The sequence below is a fragment of the Sodiomyces alcalophilus genome (assembly GCF_042370955.1).
Source record: "Sodiomyces alcalophilus JCM 7366 unplaced genomic scaffold ACRALscaffold_7, whole genome shotgun sequence".
Classification (NCBI taxonomy): Eukaryota; Fungi; Ascomycota; class Sordariomycetes; order Glomerellales; family Plectosphaerellaceae; genus Sodiomyces; species Sodiomyces alcalophilus.
Genome location: NW_027263538.1, coordinates 3,404,600 through 3,423,401, shown reverse-complemented (window position 1 = coordinate 3,423,401; position 18,802 = coordinate 3,404,600). Strand labels below are relative to the sequence as shown.

The window sequence follows — 18,802 nt, the reverse complement described above, 5'->3', positions numbered from 1 at the left end:
CAAAAGCTAGGCCTTAGGGCCTTCCTCTTTAAAGTAAGGGTCCTGGGCTTTACTACCCCCGGTACTGTTATAGAGATAAAGGGGCGGAGATAGCTAAGTATATTATTTTATAGTGCTAGAATATTACCCCGGAGTTATAAAGGGACCTTTATAATACTATAAGGCGACCAATCTTAACTAAAGGAGACCTTTATAATACCCTAAACTATCTAGATAAAGCTGAAGTAATCGCGAAGTGGTTCCTACGCCTTAGCCGCCTAAATAACTTTCGCCTTGCCTAGGAAATTATAAGAAACTATGTATTAAAGGCCCTATAGCGGGAGTACCTTAGTATAGAAACCACGGAATAGAGATAGTATTTAACCCGGACTTTTATATTTTACTAGAGGTCCTATAAGCCGGGACCCTGGCGGTAACGATAAGGCACTTATAATAGTATTATTACTCCTTACCATTAACCTCGGTCTTATTACCTACTTTACCCTTATCGCCACTAGAGGTATTATTATTATCGGTATTATACTCGTGTCCCTATCTCGCTATATTAGCCCCGCGATACCACTAAGAGACCGTAAAGGCACTTATAATAAAGAAAGGCGAAGCCGTCACTATGCAGAACGGCTCCGCTAGGGCCAAAACAAACAACTAACCTATAGGCTAGCCGAAAGGAAGGGTCAGGCTCGTCACGGGTCCGTATCTAGAGCTAGGGTCCCGAGGAGACGGTCGCGGAGCCTCTAGAAGGGTCGGCAGTGGTCCGATCAGGGGAACGAATAGCTAGATAGGCAGGCGGGCCTACGGTCGGCTCTTCTGGATCGTCTAGATAACCAAAAAGGGAAGGATAATACAATTTATGATTATGATGGGTGATAGGTGACGATCATAAAAGATCGGACAAAAAGCTAGCTAGATATAGTGGGTCTATTCCGAAGAATAGCCGCATACAAGACCAGATCTCTGGGACCGCGTACGTGGTCACGTGATATCCATAACGTCCAGACCCGGAACACGGGTCTGCCCCTCTATAATAATAACCTCTAATAGGATAGTAATTATCCCCTTTATCTAATTTAGATAACGCTCTGAGCTTATTAGAGTAACGTTACCGTGGCGGTAGCCGGCGGGGCGAGAATATTTAACGGCACGCTTAAAGGATACCACCGCCGCCGTAAGCCGACCTTAGGCCTATTCTAAGTTAGCGCGGTATAGCATCGGCACTCTTAGGGTTATAACTTATAATAGCCCTATCACCTCTACCTCTAACGGCCTCTATATATTCCCGGTAGTAGTTAAGGACACGCTAGTAATATTTAAGGGCTATAGCCGGAACCTGCTTTAGTTATTAGAACCGCGCTACCCCGCCACGGCACTACTAAGATACTACTATAATACCGACTTATATCCTTATAAGTTTAATAGCTATTAGTATACTAATAGTATACTACGCCCTTTCTAGTAGTATTAGTATAGGCTTCTATATCCTCGGGCTTTTCGCCCCTAAGGCGCTTTGTATATCTAAGATAACTACTTAACATTAGAAATAATTATAAAGCGCTACCACTTTAGCACCCTTAGAATACCCCTAGGAATATATATAGCAGTACGCGCACGGTACTAGACTTATAGTATCGGCAGCCGTTCTTCTTTTTCTTATTCTTCTTAGGAGGTATCTTAGAGGTAGTTAGTACCGAACCTAATCCCTATACATAGCCCCCACGGCACCCCTTATTTATATTAATAATATAAGACCGTTAATCGCTCTATTAATAGCCGTTAAGTTAACTATACCCTATCTTATTAGCCCGCCCTAGTATTACCGACTCTCCGTACACGCTACTACTTATAAGTTAATTATATTAATAGGAACCCTTTTTAGAATTATAACTATTAATTAGCTATCGCTAATAGTAGCGGTATAGAGCCGGGAATAGACACGAGAATAAGGGCGGATAGGACCTACGAAAAGGTGAAAAACGGTTATAAGAGGAAAAACAGGAAGAAGGGCGGAGGCCCTTAAAATCTTTAATTAACCTAGCTATAGCTATAGAAGGCTGCCGAATATAGTAGGTATGTATAATAAAGGCAGGTGCCCCTGCTAAACCCCCGCCTAACGGAAGGTATAAATAAAGCTAGCTACCCCGATATAGGGAGGACTCTAGGAGCGAGGAGCCGCCACGGACTTCTTTAGGCCCCCTGTATAGGACGCCGCTCCTAGGCTGACCCGAAACTCCTAGCCTGCTACCTTCCCGTTAGCCACTAGACAGGAGGTAAGATCCAGATACGTATTGAGTCACTACCGGGGCCACCGCGGCCCCGACGCGGCACTAACCCTGATAAGGAGAGTATAGGGGCTTTTTACCGAGAGGGTTTTTCCCCCCTATAACCAGCTAAGAAGGACAGTATAGCCTAAACAGGGCTCCTAGGATAGTTAGGATAACGGAGTAAGAGAATAATAATAATAATAATATATTATATATACTTAGCTTACGATATATATTATATAAATACACTAAGTATCGTAAATACGATATCTGGGTTATTGCTTAAGCTAATAACGTGGCGTGATAACCGTCGCGTAGGCTGTTAACATAACGGTCGCCACCTAATCTTCCAGGGTCTTTTGCTAGCCCCGGATCCAGGAAGAAATCCTAGAAGTTAGCTTTTTATACACACATAATCACACAGTCGTGTAATAAGCGGTAATCCTATGGTTCTACGAATTTAACAGCTCTTTACTCGATTTTCCTCTCTTCGGCGCGTATAGCCTACTACTCGTAGCCTAATTTCTTAAAAGGTTATAAGCCCGGGTTAATCAAGAAGGAAATCTACTCTTTTTACCCTATTATTCTACTTTAAATACTAAAAGGACTCCTGCCTTTTTAAGCCACTTAAAATACTAAAAGAACTCCTACCTGCCTCTTCAGGCCATCCTTTTATCCTCCCTAGGTCGTAGATCCTTATCTCCGACTATACGAACTGCCTTTATCTCCCGAAAATAGCTAATCGCATCGAATCGTTCGTACCGATACCATAGTTTAAAGATCTTTATTCTTCCTAATACGGTTACTAAGAGGTATACTAAGCTTTTCCTAGCCGGGAAGAACTATATAATCGGAATAAGACTCTTTATCATGATCGGATATACTATTCCTTTATTCTATAAAGGGATTTTTAAAAAAGAACAAAAATAATAAATACGTGGATTAAATATAAGAGCTATTATATATCTACGACTAATAGCTATAATAATTAGGCTATTTAACTTGCCCCGCTGCCTATAATAATAGCATATCGTAACGCGGTATATAAGCCTTTAGCAAAAGATCCGACGATAGAAAGCTTATTATTCGCTTTATATAAGCATCGCTTTTCTTTATGCCGCGAAATCTATAAATAGCTTAACTGTTTAGACTCACTTTTAGATACATTTTTCGAAGCTAGGTTAATCAGAACTTTACCTTTGGCTCAGTATTCTTTATTTCTATTCTTTATCGAAAACGTAATAAAGAAACAGTAGTAAAGAAAAATGAATAAAGAAAAGTAATAAAAATAAATCGTTAAAGACCTTAGTTAAGTCTAACCTAAATAAATAATACAAAATACCGTTTTACTGCTTAAGGATAGCTTAATAGGAGACGATTGAAAAAATCCCCGTTTGGAAACTCTAGGGCAGCATAGACTATTAAAACTAGATTATAGGGATACACACTTAATTCCCTTATAAGGGAAAATATCTAGACGACGTTGTTAAGCACCTTCTAGTAGATCCTTCTATAAAACAAAAGGACGAGTGTCTAAAGGCAGCTAGAGATATTCTCTTTACTTTTTTAGACGGTCCCTTAACCTAGGTTAAGGAATAAACGAAGCTTTTAAGGTATAGGATAAACTAAAGGATTTATATAAAGGAAAGGGATTCCAGGCCGATTATATCGTCCCGACTTCTTTTTTTAACCTCTCGCCTTTAGAATTCCCTAATCTCGAGGGGTATTTATATAAAATATAAGAGAAACTACTTACCTTGAACTAAAGAGGTATATCCTTTTCGCATAAGGTAGTTTTTACCTGGATTCTTAATAGTCTCGATAAGAGGTACGAATCGATAATAAGGTAAATAGCTTAAGCTTTTCGTCACGATATAACTAGTTATATACTGGATATATTAATAGCGTAATTAAGAGACGCTTTAAGAAAGATCGATTACTCGTCGAATACCCTCCTTATATAAGGTTAAGATTTATAGAAGAATAATAGTAAAATACTCTGGAAAAAGACCAAGGGTTTATTCTATAAGAACTATAAGAAGCCTGGCTATACGCTGACTAACTATTACTTTCTTTATGCTAAAAAAGCACCTAAGAACTAGGTAATAAAGGATAATTCAGGAGTAGGGGAAAACACCTAGAATAGGGTAAATAGATCCTAGTCCTTTTAAAGGGATAAGGAAGAGAAAGGAGCAAAGACGAGTCTCTCTCGAAGAGAAAAGCGTATAATAAACCTCGTACTAAAGGTAGAGAAATAGCACGCTTTAGATACTTCTTTAGAAAAGGAGAATAACGACGAGTCTGCTACGGTTAATATAATTTCAGAATAGCAGAATTAATAGTAGAATTAACCGCAGGAACCTTAGGAAAAGGAAAAAGAAAAGAAAAAGAAGAGGAAGATAATAATAAGGATAAAGAGGTAGACATTATTTTTAAAGATATCCTCACTCCTCCATTTCCTTTTCTAAACCGTCCGAATTCTGTTATATAGGATCTAATAGATATAGATCAAATATTTATTATGTCCTTTAAAGTTAATAATAAAGAGACTAATAATACTAATCTTAATATAGATTAATTAGTGGAAAAGGTTTATAAAATATAAGCAGAAAATAGTATTAAATTGAATTTCAACTTCCGTGCAGATAGCGGGGCTATAGCGTATATTATTGTAAATAAGAGACTCTTTTCTGCTTATAATACTAAAGAGAGAACCATTTGTTAGGGTTAAATAAAGGAAATTAAGATATAAGGTGAAAGAGACTATGTGATAGAATTTAGGGATACTGGAAAGCTTCTGCTTTTAAAAGAGTGCCTTTGTATACTGGAAATGGGTACTAATATTATTAGTCTCTTTTATTTTAATAGTAAAGCTCGCATCCTTACTGAAAAATAAAAAGGTTTATCATTTAATAAAAAAGAGGCCCTCTTTCTTTATACTACGGCTCTGCTTTATTACGGGCTATACTAGGCTGTAGCACGAGCATTATCGTACGGGGGGGTGAAATCTTAGAAAGCAAATATCATAAATACTAAAACAAAATAGAAAGAAACTGTTATAACGAGGTATTTTACCTCAAGATCAGTTTTAAGACTTAACTAGAATAAAGAGGCTTCAAAGATTTAAAGAAAAGGTTTCAAAGAAACTAAATAAATAAAGGAATAGAATGAAGGAGTTAGTTAAACCTTAATAAAGAAATAATATAATAAATAAACCTTAACCTTAAGAAGAGCTTTATAAATAAAGAGACTGTAATAAGCGTCGAAGGACTACTACTATAACTGAAAACATAACGCTATAGCATAACAGGATAGCTTATATTACCCCTGGTGCCTTAAAAAGTCTTTATACTAATACTCTTTAAAAGCTCTATAATATAACTAATAAAGAGTGAACTAAAATATAGAGCTATAATGCCTATAAGAGAAGTAAGTCTATTACGCTTACTAATAAACCTTTAGTTAATAAATATAAACACTTTCTCTATTTAAAAAAGGTTTATATAGATCTTTATGGACCGATTGAACCTCTTTGTTATTATAAAAAGCGTTGGATTTCTTTATACTAGACCGTTCTACCCGGTTCCTGTGGGCATAACTACTCTTAGATAAGTCTGAAACGACGGTAATAACAGCTATAAAAGAGTGGAAAGCTTAGGTCGAAAATAATAATAATAATAAATATCACTTATTTGTTAAAGAAGTAGATATAGACAGTAGAAAAGAATTTAATAACGCCCCTTTTTAACGCCTTTTTATAGGAGTAACAAATAATATAAAATCACTGTATACTTATAAAGCTTAAGACTCTATTAAACGGGTAATAAGAACTGTAATTTAAAAGGTTCGAGCTTCTCTTTTCCACTCAGGGCTACCTAGGTATCTTTAAGAGAAAACTAATCTTTAGCTGTTTATATGTATGACAGATCATCTAATTTAGCTTTTAATCCTAAGAGCCCCTATAAACTTTTATAGGGTTAGAAACCTAATAGTAATAATATATGGATTTAGTGTTCTATTGTTTATTATAAAAATAACGACCCGAATATAAAGAAAGTAGATATAAGGGCACTATAAGGTGTTTTAATAGGTTCTAACGACTATAACAATAAGGTTTATAATCTAGTAACTAGAAAGACTGGTTGGTTTCGAGACGTTTATATCTTAGAAAATCAGTTTCTTTACTCTTCTTTAAATAACTATAATAATAACTATACGCCTAAAAACTATACTAACCTCCCTCGTTATATTAATACTTAGACATATAATCAGATTTCTAACCGCGGGTCTTATTAACCCGTTAACTACAATAAAGCAATTATTTTTAGTAACAATACCGGTTAATTTTTGTAAAATATTCCTTCGCGCGTTTCGAAACGTTTTATTAAGTCTTTTTAACCTGAAGAAGAGAATAATAATAGACGAAAGTCTACGGGCAACGGGCTATGAAGTTCTAGCTATTAATAATAATAAAAATAATGTAAACTATAGCCCGGCTAATAATAATAGCTAAAGTACTAGGCTGGAAGTCTAATTACCTTTATACCCTGTAAAACCAGACTATAAGGATTGAATATCCTATGATAATAGTGCGCACTTACTATATCTTATAAAAGATATAATACTTAGAAACCTATAGTTTTTAGCAAATTCCCGATTTCTTTTAACTATAAATTCACTTAGTGAACCAGCTACCCATAAACAGGGTATGAACTGCCTAGATGAAGAGAAATGGATAGATGCAATAGTAGCAGAAATAATGGAACTCGAAAGAAGAAAGACCTGGGACTTAATAACTGTAACAAACACGCCTAATAATTATCATGAAATAAAAGAAGACTACCACGTACTAGGAGGTCGTTAGGTCTTTAAAATCAAATATAATAGCTCTAGCGAAGGTATAAAATATAAAGCTCGGTAGGTTATTCAGGGGCTTAATCAGGTTCTAGATCTAAATTATCTAGAAACCTTTTCTATTACCTGCCGGCCAGAAAGCTATAAATTAGCCTTGATACTAGGCGTATTATATAGCTAGAAATTCAGGCGGTTCGATGTTAAAAGGGCGTTCGTTTATACCGATATAGATACACTGCCATATGCTATATAATCTATTGGCTTCAAAAAAGACGGTTTGAAAAATAATACTAGAACTCTCTAGAAGCTTAATAAAGCTTTGTATAGGTGAAAATAAAGTCCTAGACTCTAGTATAATTACCTGGTTAAGATATTATCTAAACTAGGTTGCCGAGTCTCTAAATACGATAACAGACTTTTTACCATTTATAAATATAATAAAAATAAAATGGTAGAAGAACGAGCTATTCTTTGATCCCACGTGAACGATAGAATGGCTCTGAGCCTTTCTAAGAGTACTTTAGATTATATCTTTAAAGAGATATCTAAAGACATAACACTTAAAGAGAATATCTGCTATTAAGAACTATTATAGGGAGTTAAAAAAAGACTGATTTAAGAGCTACCACTGCGTAACACGAGTAAAAACGATAAAACTAATTAGAGAAAGAACCTAACTCCCTCCTCTACGCCGTGATAGCGCGGAGTAAAAGCCATAGCGCGGACGTGGGGGCCGATACGATAGACGAGGTGGTAGTAATTAGCCTATTACCTGAAAATTCTTTAAGAGATCGCCCCCGTTAGTAACGATAGCTACTAAAGAAAGGCGAAGCCGTTACTATGGAGAACGGATTCGTATAGGGCAAAATACAAAACTAACTAATAATAGGCTAGCCGATAGAAGGTTTAGGCTCGTCACGGGTCCGTATCCAGAGCTAAGGGTCCCGAGGAGACGGTCACCGGGCCTCTAAAAGGGTCGGCAGTGGTCTAATTAGGGGAAGGAATAGCTATAGATAGGCGGGCGGGCCTATAATCGGCTTTTGGATCGTCTAGATAACCTAAACAGGAAGGATAATATAAATTATCATTGTGATGGGTGATAGGTGATAATCGTGAAAGATTAGACGAAAAGCTAGCTAGATATACGGGTCTATTCCGAAGAATAGCCGGAAACAAGACTAGGTCCCCGGCACCGCGTACGTGGTCACGTGATATCTATAACGTCTAGACCCGGAACACGGGTCTGCCCCTCTATAATAGCTCTTATAGAAGCTTATAAAGGAGGAATCTATCTTTATAATGTATATAAAGATATACTATAGAATCTAGGTCTAGATTCTAATATAAAAGGTAATAATAATAATAATAATAATAATAATAATAATAATAATAATAATAATAATAATAATAATAGTAATAATAATAATAATAATAATAATAATAATAATAATAATAATAATAATAATAATAATAATAATAATAATAATAATAATAATAATAATAATAATAATAATAATAATAATAATAATAATAATAATAATAATAATAATAATAATAATAATAATAAATTTATTTATTTATTATCTCTTACTCCGCTATCCTTATCCTACCTTAAGTAGCTAGGAGTTAGAATTCTAACTATACGGTCCTTCTTAGATGCCTATAGGGGGGAAAACCGTAGTATAAGACTTAGGGAACTAGTATAAGACTTAGGGAACTAGTATAAGACTTAGATAAAAACCCCTATACCCTCCTCCTCTAGGATTACTGCCTTATACGGGTACCGCGGGGGCCCCGTTACTAACTTAATATATATCCGAAACTCGTAGCTTATATTCTTAGAAGCCGGTAGCGTTTTACTTATAGCGGCTTTAAAGCCGACTATATACTTAATTAATAGCGCGCGTGTAATTTATCTCGGTTAGTTTTATACGCCTTCTATATACCCTAGGGCTAACCCTGCGGGCCCACTATAGGCGACTTATATATACGCTTCCTAGGGTTTAAAGCTCCTAAGCTTCCCTTACTCTTTAAATGGCTATAGGTGGAGCTAACGCAGGCTATATGCCTACGCAGAACGCTTACGTAATAGCGTAAAAGGCTGCTTCTGTATTATAGAAAAGATACCGCGTATTTTACCCACACGCTTAGGGATAGCGCGATACCGTCTTCTTATTTCCACGGTAAGGCGACTAACTCCCCCGTGGCACCTATTAACGACTAGCGAAGCCGGGCGGAAGGTGGGTCTAACGGGCCCCCTATTTAACCCTTATCGTATATACTAAGGCAGACAAGGGCCCCCTAGAATAGGATCCGAGTAGCGTAAAAAAGGAAAAGGGGTTCCTCTTTTACGTGCGCCTTTAGCCAGATTTAAACCGACCCGGTCCTCTAACCGTGTACTAGGTATACCACCACTATACTATAAAGGCATAATAATAATAATAATAATAATAATAATAATAATAATAATAATAATAATAATAATAATAATAATAATAATAATAATAATAATAATAATAATAATAATAATAATAATAATAATAATAATAATAATAATAATAATAATAATAATAATAATAATAATAATAATAATAATAAAACTCTTAGGATTCCTATTATCTTAATAGATAGTAAGAGTATAAAGAAGCTTGCCGAAAACCCTGAATTTTATAAACGGGTAAAGCATATCGATAGGCAGTATCACTACTATAGGTAATAGCTATATAATAAGAATATAAAAATCATATCTATTAATACGAAATTTAATAAAGCTAATATAATAACTAAAGGTTTAGTAAAAGAGACTTAAAATACGCTTTGCGGTTAAATAAACCTAGGTTATTAAGATAATACGTTGCCTAAGTATAATTTGCCGCCTTAGAGTAATATTAAAGAATTAAAGTACTAGGTTTTAATACTTAGTATTCTTAGTTCTTTATAAGGGAGTATAACTAGGTTTTTTATCTTCGGGTTTTCCTAGATATTAAAGGTTTTTCTAAACTTTCCTTTAAATAATAAGCTATAATAATAATAAGGGTTTTTGAATTTTCCCTAGAATTAAAAAGAAGAGGTTATTTATAGTTTTTCCTCTATGTATTCTAGTCTTAGATACACTAGGATTACTGCGCTATAATATAACTATAACCTGACTAAGCTGCATTCATTATATAAGAGTCAGCTTACGGGGGGGTTTTGATATCATATATATAATAAATAATAATCATAATAATACTAAGTATAATATCTAAGTTAAAACAAATAGTATATAGTTATAGCTGTATAACTAGACGTCTACTTTATAACTAGCTTGACCTATACTATAATTCTATACGTATTATACGTATATATATACTTAGCTTACGATATATATTATATAAATATACTAGGTATCGTAAATACGACATCTGGGTTATTACTTAAGATAATAACGTGCCCTGATAACCGTCGCGTAGGCTGTTAACATAAGAGTTGTCACCTAATCTTCCAGGGTCTTTTGCTATCCCCGGATCCAGAAAGAAATCCCAGAAGTCAGCTCTTTACACACACATAATCACACGCTCGCGTAATAAGCAGTAATCCTACGGTTCTACGAATTTAACATCGTTTTGCTTGATTTTCCTCTCTTCGGCGTATATAGCCTACTACTCGTAGCCCAATTCATTAGACATATATATAACAGATACACGATAAGAATATGAATAAATACCCTAGAATATCTTTATACAGGATATTAACTTACTCGAGGGCTAGACTATATTCTTTATATGTCTCTTTCTTTATGAAACTACTCGTTAATATATAATATAATAATAAATACAATATATATAGTAGTAGAAAACCTATTTCTCTCTCCTTTCTTTGCCGCCCGCGACTCTGGTTTTACTTAAACAAATAACCCGTTTCTAGTATAAGAGGCGCTTTAAGATATACTTAATTAACTACTCTAAGTGTCTATAGACGTATAATTCAATTCGTTTTAGCCGCATAGCGTGTAAAGGTATATAACACTCTCCCTTTAAACGTATTTTAATAGTAGATATAGAATAAGATAGCATGTACTTAGTAATTAACTAACCAGGCATCGTAAAAGGGTTAATAGTAATAGACTATATAATACGTCCTTTATTATAAAGACTTAATATCGGCCGGCGCCCCTAGCGACCTAAAGTCTATATCTAATAGCGGCGCGCGATGCCCTATACTAAGCCAGGGGATATGTTAAATTTTATTGCGATCGCCTTTTAACTAAGATCTTCGCAATACGCCTTTATAATCAGAGTCCATTTATAAGGCGAATACTTAATGCACGGCGTAATTGGAGGCACAGTATATCTTTTGAGACCCGTCGTTCCGACTATACCACTTAGTTATTCAGATTATAGTTAATATATATAAGGTATATAGATAGACTCCTTGGAATATTAATATAGTAATAAGAGTTATAAACTACTTTAATATCTTTTAATAAGTTAATTAATTTAATTAAGCGGATTTATTATATTATATTAACGGATAAGCTTATTAGTTCGAAGCTAATAGTAGTAATAATAGTTATTATGTAGGCTGTCCCGAAACGAGTACGGAACTAGTTATTCCGGACCCGAAAATTAGGAGTAGGCCTGCTATAGGAAAAGGGTAGGATTTTAGTATATAGATCTAAGTTTTTTATAGAGTTAATTAAATTAATAAATTAAACGCCTAATTATATATTCGAAGTGTCTTTATAGTATAATAGTAGTATACCTGGTATACGGTTAGAGGACCGGGTCGGTTCGAATCCGGCTAGAGGCGCACGCAAAAAGAGGGAACCCGTTCCTTTTTTACGCTACTCGGATCCTATTCTAGGGGGCCCTTATCTGCCTTAGTATATACGATAAGGGTTAAACAGGGGGCCCGTTAGACCCACCTTCCGCCCGGCTTCGCTAGTCGATAATATATGCCACGGGGGAGTTAGTCGCCCTACTATGGAAAATAAGAAGATAGTACCGCGCTGTCCCTAAGCGCGTGAGTAAAATACGCGGCGTCTCTTCCACGATACGGAGGCAGCCTCTTACGCTATTACGTAAGCGTTCTACGTGGGCATATAGCCCGCGTTAGCTCCACCTATAGCCATAGAACAGGGAAGCTTAGGAGCTTTAAACCCTAGGAAGCGTATATATAAGTCGCCTATAAGTGGGCCCGCAGGGTTAGCCCTAGGGCATATAGAAGGCGTATAAAACTAACTAAGATAATCACGCGCGCGCCGTTAATCGAGTATATAGTCGGCTTTAAAGCCGCTATAGGCAAAAAACCTTATAGGCTTCCTAGAATAAAAGCCACGAGTTTCGGATATATATTAAGTTAGTAACGGGGCCCCCGCGGTACCCGTATAAGGCAGTAATCCTAAAGGAGGAGGGTATAGGGGTTTTTATCTAAGTCTTATACTAGTTCCCTAAGTCTTATACTACGGTTTTCCCCCCTATAGGCATCAGAGAAGGACCGTATAGTTAGAATTCTGGCTCCTAGTATATATATAGGATAGCGGAGTAAGAACTAATAAAAGAATAAATAAACGTATTCGAAGTTATATACTATTTATAATAATTTATTTATTTATTTATTCCCTTACTCCGCTATCCTAGCTACCCTTCGAGCCTGTTTAGACTATGCGGTCCTTCTTAAATGGTTATAGAGGGGAAAAACCCCTTCGGGTAGAAAAACCCCTATACTCTCCTTATCGGGGTGGTACCTCTCCGGGGCCATAGCGGTCCCGGTAGTGACTCAATACGTATCTGGATTACACCTCTAGTCTAGTAGCTAACGGAGAGGTAGTAGGCTAGGGAAAAGGGTTAGCCTGGGGGAAAGGTCGGCCCACCTAGGGAGGTGTTAAAGGCCGAAAAAGGACTATGGTGGTGCTATACCACCAGTGGTCTCCCTATATTGGGGTGGCCGGCTTTATTTATACCTTCCTGTTTATAGAAGATTAGTAGGCGCACCTACCTTAATTATATATACCTGCCGCATTAGGCAGGCTACTATAGCTATAACTAGGTTAAATAAAAATTTTAAAGAACTAATATCCTTTTTGAGTTTGTCCTTTTTTTAACCCTTATTTTATATTTCCGTAAGTTGTGCCTTATTAAGCCGTCCCTTTACCGCCCCTATTATTACTATAAAACCGTAGTTTATTAATAATAGGTACTTAGTTACTATTACCCTAGCTAGGGTTTTTCCTATCCTATTATAAGACTATTTTATAAGTGGTAGTATAAGCGGGGGGCGGCGGTCTAGAGCGGGCTAATAAGACGGGTTATAGTTAATTAAATATTAATTAATAATAATAATCTTCGTATCGATTACCGTAAATCAGCAGGGTGCCGCGGGGATTACGTTTTAGGCTCAGATCCGCTAACTATCTTTAAGATACCTCCTTAGAAAAAGAATAATACTAAGAAAAAAGGCTCGCGTTAATATAAGCCGGGTATTATAAGGGTATTACTATAAGTAGTCCCGAGGATACTAAAATAATAGCGTTATACGGCCGGTTCTGATTTTGGGTAGTTATCTTAGATATACTAAACACCTTAGGGGCGATAAGCCCGGTACTATAAAAGTATATACTAATATAATTAGGAAACGAGCGGTATACTATTAGTATACTAATAATCGTTAGATATATAAGGATATAAGTCGGTCTCTTAGCGGAGTCTCCGTAGTGGTGTCTTAGGTCTATAACGGCTTTTTTAATAATAGTCAGGGTAGGTTCCTATAATTATTTTAAAGTAGTGCTAGTATATTTTTAAGGCTTAGCGGGAGTATATAGCGGCTATTAAGGGTAAAGAGGGTATAGTAGCTATAAGTCGTGACCCTAGGGGTACTAGTTTAGTAGCGGGCTAATATAAAGTAGGCGCGGGGTCGGCCTATTATAGTAATACCTTTTTAAGCGTGCTATTAGCCGTGACCGCCTAGCTAATCGCCGCTATAATAGTGTTACTTTAGCTAGGCTTAAGCATAGAATAAACCGGCTAAAGGGTATAATTACTATCTTATTAAAGGACTACATATATATCCCCTATAGTCCCGTTATAGTATAATAACACTAACTAGTAAGCTAGGGCCGCGAGTATATTACTAAGAGCGAAAGCGCCCTTGAGGGCGAGGAAGATAAGGAGGGGGGCGATAGCGAGGATAAGGAGGATAATTAATCGCTATTATAGTCCGCTATTATAGTTTAGCCCCTTTAGTACCGCCGGGGCCCCGGCTTATAGGGCCCCCTTAAAAATAAAGTCTAGGTAGGATACTGTTTTTATTCTATAATCTCCGAATGATAAAGGCTCTATTTTAGCGCTATAACGGCCCCGTTATAGTATCGCCTACTTATAGGCTCCGGTGATATCTAAAGCTAGGCGGAAGTTGTTTAGGCGGCCCTAGCGTAAAAACCACTTCGCGACTACTTTAGCTTTTTCTATGTGGTTTAGGGCGTTAAAGAGGTCTCCCTTAATCGGGATTAGACTCTTTATTGCACTATAAACGTCCCTCTATAATTCCGGGGTGGTATTTTAATATTATAGGATAATATATTTAGTTATCCTTATAACCCCGTCTCTATAGGGGTACTAGAGGGTAATAAAGCCCGGGGCTCTTACTTGAAAAAGGAAGGCCCTAAGGCCTAGCTTCTTAGAGCGGATCTAGGTAAGGACAGAGCTTTATGGCTTTAGGAGGCCTCTATATCTTTATAGGTCCCTCTTTTAAGGGGCCCGGTCTGGTACCACTATAGTATAAGTCGGGTTCCTTATAGTCCTATTCTCTTTCCACCTTTTCTTCTACTCTTTATAGAGGGCAGTATTCGGATTTCGGTCATTTATTTAGATTTAGGTGGTAAAGGATTAGGCGGGCTATGCGAGTGCTTACTAGGTAAGGTAATAACGCCTTAGTAACGCTAATACTTTTATTACGGCTTAGGTGCTACCTACGATAAGTCCCTTAGCTCCGGTATCCTAGTAATCTAAGGCCTTTTTAGCTACGAGGCGAGTAAGATATAGATTAAGGGGGGAGATATACGTCTTTTCTTCCAGGACCCGGATCGGTATAGTCTTATAGGCTCCCGTACTTATTTTAAGGTATTTATTCTAGGCTAAGCTAGGGGCCGCGGCGAGATTATCGCGGGGCCTATTATAAAAGATATAGTAGGAAATAGCTAAATAAATTATAGCGATATAAAGGCGTTAAGTATCGGTAAACCTATAGCCTTAGGTTACCACGGCGAGTCGGGTTAGAGTATAATGCTATATTATCAGTTTACCCTAAATCCTTTTCCTATACTATAAGAATTTTAGTTTCTAGTCTAGCTATACCCTAAGGAACCTAATTTTTATTAAGGGTAGGACTAGTATAATACTGTTATAGGTTTGTGTGAGGAGTAAAGAGAGTCGTTAAGACTATAATAAGAACAGGTCACGAAGCTGACCTTAGGGGGGGAATAATTATAAGATTATTCGTTAAGCCCTTTTAACTCAGGACTTAACGGGAAACACCCTACTTAAGGGCTAGTGACTATCCTCCCTAGGACTAGTATATAACAACCTAAGGCTCTAAGATAATAGGTCTTAGGCCAGCTTAATAGTCCTAAAATATAACTCGGTCCTAAATATCCCCTAGGGTTAACCCTAGGGCCGGTTCCGGGTCCCTAACGTATTCCTCACCGCCTCTAAGTCCTATCCGATTCCCTTGAATAGAATATCCCTGATATCACGCCCCTCCTTCTAAGGCTCCTATCCACGGGAGCCGGTAACCGTTACTAGTCCGGTCCGTCCGTTAACCCATTCCGACCTAGGGACGGATAGGCCGGCCTAAACTCTACCTATTAGGGCCACTAGCTCCCTCCTTATCCACCTAAACTAAACTAGACGTCCCCGTTAACCTGGCCTAACCTTCCTCTAATTAATCCCGTCCTCCTTATATAGTATAACCGTAGTCTTTATAAACCGAGAGGACCCGTTATCTTTAGATAAAGCATAACTCCCCTAGGTCCCCTTTATTTATTACCTTTACTACGACTACACTATAATAAAGCCCCGAGCGCTCCGACTAGGGCCCCTCCGATAAAGGGCTTTAGTCAGAATAAACCATAATTCTAAAAGCAGGTATCATGCTAGTAAATAGTAGCATTTATAGGTAGTAAATCGTAGTCTTTATTACTTCGGTAATCCTTTAAGACTCCTTTTATCCACTCCTCTTACACTACCACTATTATTAAGGCGACCTAAGATACCTATATAAAGGGCCTATCTTAAATAAGGTCCGTTATATAGTCCTAAATAATAAAAGAACTTGCCTTATTTCCTTCGTCGCCCTCTCGCGGCTTATCCAGCTTAAGGCCGGGTAATAATAAAGCGTGATATCTATCGTGATATTAATAATAATAAAGCTTATCCGTAGACGCGTGCACTATAACAGCACCCTAGGCGCGTTCTTTATTAATAACCGTATTATAGAATCCCGTAACAGGTAGTTGTATCTGGGTAAAAGGGGAAGGAATAATATAAGTAGGGCCTATATTAGGTTATATAACTATTCTAATATAGGACTTTTCCTATCTGCCTAACTTATCTTATTGTTTTTCCTCTCCCTTACCCTTTCTTATTTACCTATTTATAATAATAATAACTATATCGCTATTATAGTAAGTCGTCTATCCTCGTCCACCTTAAGGGTATTAACTTATCCTATCGGCTCCTTATTAGGGTATATATTATATCTACGCGGTATTATATATTATTTTAGTCGCGTATAAGAGTGCGGCCGGCTTAGGACTCGGTTAATATCGTAGCAGACTATTATTATTATTAGCACTATTACTATCACTATTATATAAGTATTATGCCCCCTTCGCGTGGACCTTAGGCTAACTTATGGTATTAGAGCAGACCACTATTAAATAATAGCGCCCCTAGCTTTAGTTAAGAAGTATAAAAAGTCCGGCGTGGCCGGCAAACCTAAGAAGTCCGGTAAGGCCGGTATAAAGTCCGACGCGGTCGGTACTAAGTCTACTAAGGTGGTACCTAAGGTTATCGATAAGGGGATAACTAAGACTACTAGGAAGAAGGCATAGCGGGCCGCTAAAAAGGCTTAGGCTAAGGCTAAGGCCGCGGCTATAGCGGCTACTCTTAAGTAGTAGTAGCAGTAATAGTAGTAGTAGTAGTCTGACTCTTCGTCGGACTCGTTATCGGATTCGTCTTCGGATTCGTTGTCTTCTTCCTCCTTAGAGGATAAAGCTATTAAATAGCCGGGTATAACGGCTACTCTAGCTAAATAAGCTATATCGGTTAGGACTATTAAGAAGCCGGCTACTACGGCTACTCCGGTTATTAAGTCGACTAACCCTCTCCCTTTAAGGCGTAATAACTCGCTGTAGGGTGCTCTTGAGCCCCTTAGTAACCTAGAGGGCGTCCTTAACTATACTAATCAGGACGTCGTTATAAGTAGTAGTGCCGATAAAGCCACCCTCTTTAATAATAAGGAAGCTAACTCCGATAGGTTATCGTCGTCGGAGTTCGCTCTATCTATAACCGGGTCTAGTAATAGACCCTTAGACTTTAGCGACGGCGACGGCATTAAGATACCGGTACGTCCTGTTATCTTAGTTAGGTCGGGCCTAAAGCTTCGTGCTCCTTATAGGCGGTGCGCCTATATACTAGGTTCCCTAGCGCTACGTGGCGATAACGCTACCGGTCCCTTTACTATACGGCCCTGCTATGGTAGTAAGGCATCTAATAAGTGCTATTACTACTATAATAATAGTAGCCGCGACTATAAGTTAGTATATTTATATAGCTATAGTCCCCTTTACTTTAACCGCTCCCGAGGTTACTAACTAAATATATAGCTTTTATTACGGGCGGAGCGGGTAGCTAAGGACCTATAAAAGATATTAGTAGCGGCCGTATAGGGCGGTAATAGTCTAGATAACTAAACGTCTATAAATCGGCCTAATATCTTTATAATAAGCACTACTAATATATACTAGCGCCAGGCCTACCGGGTCTAAACTAAGTTACGTCGGGCCCTTAAGGCTATAAAAAAATATACCCGGGATAATAAGGGGTTCGACCCCGTAGCGCGTTATTACTAGGAAGAGGAGGAGGAGGCTAAGCGTAAGAGGCGTAATACCGTTATTCGCATAGAGCGCTATATAGCTACTATCGCCCGCCGCCTAGGCTAGTTAGTTAAATAAAATTCGAAGTTAGCCGGTCTTTGTAAAAAAACCGGCCTAAAAAATAACTAAGGATATCTTATAGTAGTCGTTAGGATCGGGCTAGGAGGAGTTAAGGGGGCGTTAGCGTTTTTTTTTTTTAATTTTTATTTTTTTTATTTTTTTTTATTTTTCTTCCTTAGACCTAAATAAGAAAAGTCCCTACGGGGCGCCGACGATACTATTAACTAGTCCTATTCTTTCGATTATAATACTCCTTAATAAGCGTGTCGGGGAGGTATCTTTATAGTTTCTATATATTATATTTATATTTATACCCGGCCCACTTAATAAGGTACTCGCGCCTATTTCCGTTATAGCGATAAGCCAGGACTTCTTCTACCTCGTATTTATCCGACTCTTATAGTTCGACCTTAACGTCCGCGGGTATAGGCGACCTACCGTCCCGAGACTTTTATAGTTCAAGGAGCGAGATTAGGAAAACGTTATAAATCTTTAT

At 37.3% G+C, this 18,802-nt stretch overlaps 1 protein-coding gene across 1 annotated transcript; it reads left to right on the top strand.

Moving 5' to 3' along the window:
* Positions 1 to 856: 856 nt before the first annotated feature.
* On the top strand, positions 857 to 17,516 carry ACRALDRAFT_2022186 (uncharacterized protein; the record flags this gene model as incomplete). The annotated part of the gene is made up of 5 exons (XM_071020087.1): positions 857 to 870; positions 946 to 968; positions 8,463 to 8,727; positions 9,540 to 9,742; positions 17,506 to 17,516. 5 exons carry the CDS (start codon positions 857 to 859, stop codon positions 17,514 to 17,516), a joined length of 516 nt encoding a protein of 171 aa, XP_070872858.1.
* Between the last annotated feature and the right edge of the window lie 1,286 nt (positions 17,517 to 18,802).